General features: G+C 47.3%; 1 protein-coding gene across 10 annotated transcripts in view; it reads right to left on the bottom strand.

Moving 5' to 3' along the window:
* Positions 1-221: 221 nt before the first annotated feature.
* The window catches only part of Znf532 (zinc finger protein 532), a 108,827-nt gene continuing 101,434 nt past the window's right edge, over positions 222-7,614 (bottom strand). For all 10 annotated transcript variants that reach the window (XM_029471791.2, XM_085833610.1, XM_029471793.2 and 7 more), the window contains 3 exons: positions 5,905-6,017; positions 3,402-3,570; positions 222-2,193 (listed from right to left, as the gene is read on the bottom strand). In XM_029471791.2, the coding sequence (XP_029327651.1) occupies positions 1,699-2,193; positions 3,402-3,570; positions 5,905-6,017 (777 nt within the window). In that variant the 3' untranslated portion in view covers positions 222-1,698. The remainder of the gene's footprint in view (positions 2,194-3,401; positions 3,571-5,904; positions 6,018-7,614) is intronic.

The following is a 7,614-nucleotide window of genomic DNA, read 5'->3' as shown; positions in this document are numbered from 1 at the left end:
AGCAACTACACTTCAAGCCGAGGAATATCTCACACCCCTGGATTGTACCCATGTCGTCAACAGAGAGCGGCAGAGTAGCGACGAGCTGGTCGCCGATGGGAACCAGAAGCCATTCTTCAGAGGGGGAAAGAAGCCTGCAGTATTCTGCAGCCTGTCCCCCAGTGAGTCACTCCCCCGACTGTATGATGTCAGAGACCCACCAATAACTCTCTTGAAGAAGCTCAAGGGCCAGACGTTCCTCATTTATTTACATGTGAAATGGGTTGAATACAGTTGCAGAGGTGTAAGGTGCACACCCAACAGCAGCAAGACTTTTCAAGGAACCGAACAGTTGACTACAGTCTAGCATGCAAGTCTCTATATACACACACATGGATTTCTTTGTTTCAGGAAAACAAAAGTACAAAACATATCGGGCGATAAATACAAGATATAAAATGTAACGGAAAACACAAAACAATAACCAAAATATATATATATAGCTTTCCCAGAGAACTATACAGGGATGTGAACAAGAGCACGTCATCGGCAGTGCTCCAGTCAGGTGACCTTGAGAGGGTGCTGAGACGACTCTAGAAGCCTGGTGGCTCATCTATGGCCAGTTGCAGAGTACAGGCTGCTGCAGTGCTAGGTCGGTGGTGAGGCTGGGCGTCTCGACACTTAAGTACCAGAACATTTGGCAGTAGCACCCAGAACAGGAACCCCCAACTGTGTAGACAGCAAAGGGTTAAGTCAACCCTGCCCTTTTGTCCCTGTCAAGAACCAGAGATATACTTGATACCCTTGAAGTATATGTCTTCGGAATAGTTGGTGAGTTCTATGACAAAACCTGACAATAGAGAGCTACAGGTCTAACTATGACTCTCCACTCTGACCACAGGCTACCCTTTTCCTAGCCTGTCTCCTCGTGCCCTGTAAGTCAGCCTTGTGAACTCACCCAGAAAACTTGCCAGCTCCATTATCTCCACTTTATGAATCTCTTCTTCCTCACTCTCCCAGATGGACTGAAGGACACCCTACTGAACTCCTGACCTCTTTTGTCCACTGTGGACAGAGGTAGGGCCTGGAAGGCTGACGCCGTCTGGGGTGGCTCAGGCCACATCCTCACCTGGGTGATGTTGTCCTTGGAGCCCTCGGTTGCTAGGAGCAGGCACGCTGCGTGTGGTGCTAAGACACTTGAAAGTTGCTAGTGTTGTGAGACCCACAATCACTTATAATTTATGTGGCGAGTTCTAAAAATTAAAAACACTAAAAAAGGCATGATAGCCTGTAATTATTGAACTCATTCAAATTTGTAACATACAAAATGGTTGGTTCAAATTCAGGAACTGCCGCTGTTACTAAGAACTCCATTTTAAAGAAACAGTACAAAAAAAAAAGAGAATCCTAATAACACACACACACACACACACACACACAAAGAAACCTCAAAACATTTTCCACCAAATACTGATACAAACATGTAACAAAGAGTATAAAACGTTATTTAAATATATACAAACTCTTTAAAACTCAAATACTGCCTTTAACATGTGTGGGAAGGGACACATCTGCAGAGGTGAGAGGGCAGGACAGCGAGTCTGTGGCGACAGCCTAGACAGTACTGGTAACTCTGTCATACTGCCAACTTTTGGTAACAAAAACGTCTTATTCTCCATTCCTATGTGGATAGGGGATGTCCTCCCGGAAGTTCTGTGGCTATTTTTCAGCTGAACTCATTCTTTTGGATTTGATGAAGGCCATGCCGTGTGTCCGCATGTGTGTGTTTAAGGCAGCTTCCGTTTCGAAAGTCTTGGCGCACACTTTGCACTTCCTGTCTGATGCTGCCCCCTCAGCGGCCTCGTCCTCAGGGTTGGGCTTGTTCTCCTGCTGGCTGTCTTCCCCAGCCCCGTTCTGCTTGGACACCGGCTGAGGCTCCTTCAGCTTGTGCACGATGAAGAGGTGCCTGGCCAGGGAGCCGTGGGACGTGTAGCACAGGCCGCACTCCCGGCACTGGTGGGAGGAGCCGTCCGACCTGTGCTGCGGGATGTGTTCATGGAACTGCAGCAGGTTCTCGGTGGTGAAGCCACACACGGCACACTTGTGGACCTTAAAGACATTGATTTTCAGTTTCTTCAGTGGCTGAGTGATGGCTCCTCTGGGAGGCCTGAACTCTAAAACCGGCTCCTCCAACTTCCGCTTGGGACTGGGAACCTTTGTTGTGTGGGGGGGAACCAAAACAAACAAACAAACAAAAAGATACAACTGAAGATGGTGGGTTCTATGCCGGACAAGAAAGCACATACTGGATGGGGTAGGGTTGGAGGCCTTAACGGTGTGAATTCACCCCACAAATAGGAAGCATTTCCGTGTCCGTGTGCACAGCAGTGCCTTCGTGACCTCGGGATGCAGGGGAGACAAAGCAAGGGTGTGGGAAGGGCTCGAGTAGGAAAACACGGGGAAGGACCGTAATGGCTGGATAAGCGGGCCTCCTTCTGACAACCAGAAGCTGAGGATATAGGCCCAGGAGGGAGCAAGGCCTGTGTGCTTTTCGGACACTTAGGCCAAGGAAGACAGAGGGGAGCACCTCACGGGAGAGGATGAGGGACACAGGGTTTTATTACGACTAGAGGGGTTGAGGAAGAGACCGCAAGGACCCAGCACTGGCTCCTGCCCCAGCAACTGTCCCAGTCCTCCCTGTCACATGTCCCCTCTGGAGCTGCCTTCTTCCTTTTCCCAAGCTTTCTAAATCCCAAAGGCTCCCACTTCTGCATCTTCTGTACTAGGGCACCGCTCTTATGGCCTGCCCTTGCAGCTACCTCTGCTGTGGGGAAGACCTGTCCTAATGCCACACCCACCTGACTCTGTCCCAAGGAAGTGCACACTCAATGACCGCTGTTAATGTGTGTCTTGAGAAACTGTGTCAGCCTCTTCTAGACTGATCCTGCCACCAAAGCTAGGAAAAACTGCTGTTTGGTGCTTTCTGTAACTTTAACAGCAAGCAGAACACCCAATGCTGTGTGCGTGGGCTCCTGCATATACACACCATCAGCTGACAGAGGCTCACTACCCATAAAGAGAAGAATATGGCTTGAGTGTGGGATCTGATCTTCTACCATTCCAGAGAGTCACTCTGCACACCTGCCACTCCTGACGCAGCCAGTCACTAGCATGTGCTTAATACACTTCTTTAATGGACAATTTCCCTAAGTCAAATATATAATTTTATGAGGTAGATTAAGAGATCCTTTGAGAGGTTATCTTCCAGGAGCAGCTGGGAGCCGGGAAGGGCTACAAGGGATTACTGTAGTACCTGACAAGATCTGACTTAAGCTGCAACTACACTAAATGCTGTTGAGAGTTGAACAGGGGACCCTCGTCAGCACAGGTGACAGTGAAAGAGCAGAGTTGAGATGTCTGACCTTGTCGTCCTCCTTTATCTCCGCCTCCTCCTCCTCCTCCTCGTTGGTAACATCACCAGCGTCATCACTCAGCTCTTTCACGTCAGGGTCCTTGATCCCGTGCATCAGCTGTATGTGCCTCTCCAGCATCAGTCGCTTGGTGAAGGTCCGCCGGGAGTCTGGGCAGTGCCTGTGAGCACAAGACAGAGAGTGGAACTATGGCTGCTCACTGCAGAGGCTCAGGGAGGCAGAGCTGACACTGGGGCCTCCAAATAAAACAAGCAGTGCTGTGACTCCCACTCCCTACTGGGAAAAGGTCCTATCCCTAGGCTTTGGTAAAAGGTACTGATTAAAAGGACAAATTTCTGCATAGGTTTGGCTAAAGCATTATTTAATTTGCAATTCTAGATGGCTTCAATCTTAAAAATAAAAAAATAAACAAAACTGAAGAATACTGGATTTTCTGTTTTCTTCACAGTGGCACAGTGCAGCCCTAGGAATTTACACTAGAGATTCCCCGGGCTGCAGATGGCCCCTTCTGGATCCCTGTCCCCTCTCCCCTCTGTAAGTCACGATGAAATGTTAGCCTAGATTCCTCAAAGCACAAATGCAACTTGTGTTTGTACCTGGAAATGCTTATTCATTCATGAGATTAAAATGAAGATATCCATGAGAGGTAAATTACTTAAAGTTTTGTATACTACAAAGATGATTTTCATTCTTTAATTTACTATTACTAGTCTCCCTTTTTTTTTTTTTTTTTTTGGTTATTAGAGATGGGGTTTCTCTGTGTAGCCCTGGCTATCCTGGAACTCACTCTGTAGACCAGGCTGGCCTCGAACTCAAAAATCCTCCTGCCTCTGCCTCCCGAGTGCTGGGATTAAAGGCGTGCGCCACCACTGCCTGCATTCTTCTAAATACAGTCCAAAAGCAAGCTTTAAACTGGTTAATGGCCATACTGACTATGGATACTCTATGTTAGATGTAAGAGACAGCACTGAGACCACAGGCTGGCACATGCCTGTTCTAAAGCAGGAAGACAGGACAGAAGAATTATAGTTTGAGACTAACCTGGACTAAAGAGTGAGACTCTGTCTCTAAATGCACGTCCCCCCAAATCCCAAACAAACATGAAACTCACTGCACTGTGAAGGATGCCAGCATCCCACATCTTTAGAACCACATTTGTTACCTTCAAAAGGCATTTGGGGATTTCCTAATGACAGCCCCCAAATGTTGTTGACTTCATGTTAGAGGCCCTTCCTCTGTCGAGTGGCAGCAAGAACTGTTCTCAAGCATAAACGATTTGTTCTCTTTTCCTCTGAGTGTGTGTGCGTGTGTGCATGCGTGTGCAGGGGCACCATGGTACATATGTAGGGCCAGAGACAACCCTGTGGAATTAGCTCTTCCCTTTGACCCTTAGGTGGACTGTCATGGAAGGCCCACGTCAGGTTTCTCCATCTTCTCCATGTGGATGTCATGTGACTTATGATGCTCTTACTGTGTTGACACAGACTTTATGGGATGCTGTCACTTCACACATGGCTCCACACTTTCACTTCCTACCTAGAAAACTTCCTCTAACTGCCCAAGGCACAGCAAACCCTCGTACCTCATGTATGTCCTCAGCAAGAGGCCCACAAGGCCTGGCTCTGACCACAATCATTGCGTTCCATGATGGCTCTGTGCTTGCACACACACACACACCCCAGTTAGTTTGTTCAGTTTATCTTTTTTGTGTCAGTGTTTTGTGGGCATGTACGTATGTGCACCAAATGCATACTTGGTGCCTGTGGAGGTCAGAGAGAAGTACTGGGTTCCCTGGAATGAAGCTACAATGGTTGTGGGTTACCATGTAGCACTCCTGCATTCCTAGGTGCTAGAAATTGAACTCAAGTCTTTCTGCAAGAACAAGTGCTCCTAAATGCTGAACCATCTCTCCAGTCCCCGGTTTTCTTAGGAGCAGTGCTCTCTCCTATCAAGTTACTTTACACGTGTGAGTTGAGTGAGCGAGACAGATTTCCTGCTAACAATCAACCACAGCCTGGTCATCTCATACAAGAGACAGTTTATGACCAACTGCTGGTGAGTGAGTTTACGTTGGCCCCTTCAGTCCCTCACATCTGAGCCCAGCCAACAGTGAACGCGTCTAACTTAGGGGACAGGCTGCAGCCAGATGGCCACGGTCTGGGCGAGAGAATTCCACTGTGGATCAACCCCAAATCTACATGGTCACATGGCCCAGTCACTAAGTGAGAGCCATCTCATCTACTGTGTGCCTGAAAAGCCCGCCACACCCGAAGACAAACTCTGTGTGTGTGTGTGTGTGTGCGCGCGCGCGCGCGTGTCTGTGTGTAAAACACCGCTCTCCTGCTTTACGTGCGATGAGGGCAACACACACACAGAAGTGGGATACACACGAGACACCAGAGCAGAGCAGGATTCAGGAATAAAGGCAAAGCCCGAGAAGCTTTCTGGGTCGCAATCCCTTCTGCGTGTGCGCATAGCAGACTGAGAGACTTACGAGCAGGCGTAAACTTTCCGGATGCCTTTGTGCTTGATGCGATTGTGGCGGCACAGGCTGTGGGAGGAGCTGAAAGACTTGTCACACTGGCGGCAGGGGTGCTTCTTCATTTGCTGTGCGGGAGAGAAGAGAGGGACCCTTAAGACCGTGGAGGCAAAAGTCACCTGATTAACGGATAGGTTTTTCACACAGGGTCTCACTATGTAGCCCTGGCTGTCCTGGAACTCACTCTGTAGACCAGGCTCGAACTCACCGATGTCCACCTGCCTCTGATTCCAGGCGCTAGGATAAAGGTGGGCATCACTGGGCCTGGATCACCTGACATATTTAAACTGGCATTTAAAATTGGTTATCAATGCTGACCATGGGCATGCTAAGTAACTGCTTTACCACTGAGTTATGGCAGCCCTACAATATCATAAAAACTAACAAAACTATAAAGTTCTATAGGGCTGGAGAGAAGTGATTCAGTCCCACTGAATAGTTAAAAGGACCAGGATTCAATTCCCAGCACCCACAGGGCAGCTCACGACTGTATGACTGCAGTTCCAGGTAATTGGACACCCTCTTCCAGCCTCTATGGTACTGCACACACATGATACACAGACATACATTCAGGCAAAACACTCATACACATTTAAATAAAATCTCAAATTGCAATACAGTGCAACAGTGGATCATCTAGGAAGAAGCTCATTTTAGGAGGGTGGAATTTTTCACACCCTAATTACTTACACTTTTTTAATCTAACCCAAATACCCAGGTATTTGTTATAGAATATAAATATTATTTAAGAAAAATTACTGTTTTAAAAGTAGGTGGCAACCATTTCAATAGCTACGAAGGAAAACCATCACTTGCTCTGTTGTGAATGGGATTGTCCCCTTTTCAGTGTGCCATGTCAAACTGCTGGCTGCTTTTAAACGTTTAAAACCTTTGCTCGTCAGTGATGACTACTCAGTTCTATAAGGGAAGTTTTTCTAGAAGACCCTGGTTTTGTAAGATGCATGTGATTATCTTGGGAACACAGCACTTTGAAGGGCACTTTCATATGAGATATCATAAGGGATAAAAATACTTTAAAGCTGCTGGCAAAAATAACTCTTTATAGTTAAGTTCCCAGGCTGGGGCTATAGGACAGTGGTCGAGTGTTTACCTAATGCACGAGGCCCCAGTTAAATCCCAAGTACTATATACATAAAAGTTTCCCACTGTGGTGCGAGTCACGGTTGTGCCAGTCAGATGTCCCTCTGCACAGGACCCTTGAAGCAAATGGAGGTTTAGCTTTAAAAGAGTCTTGGGCATGACATCTATCAAGCAGCCCAAAATCAAACACTGCCATATTACAGGAGAGCTGTCGTTCTCCAGCATGGAGCCAAATTTGGCTTAGCCTTCCTTAAGTCAGTGTAGGATCAGTTCTTATGCAAGAGACATTTATTTCTAGTGACAGTACAAACGATGGATAGACACTTTCTTAAACATAGTCATCTGACATATGTAAACATCAAACCCATTTAACAGGTGAGAGTCCGGCTCTATAGAATCAAAGCGGGTTGGCACCCGGTGTCTATGAAGCACAGTGGTGTGAGTCCCATGCAGATACTTGGCTTATTAGCCAATAATAAAGCCACCAGCATACAAGAGTGCCTTCCTCACAGATTGCTAAGGAAACACTGGGAAATTCGCCCTGTATATCCTCGGTTACATCAG

The sequence above is a fragment of the Mus caroli genome, unplaced genomic scaffold (assembly GCF_978045245.1).
Source record: "Mus caroli unplaced genomic scaffold, Mus_caroli_1 scaffold_19, whole genome shotgun sequence".
Lineage (NCBI taxonomy): Eukaryota > Metazoa > Chordata > Mammalia > Rodentia > Muridae > Mus > Mus caroli.
This window is presented reverse-complemented; position numbering and strand designations above follow the sequence as displayed.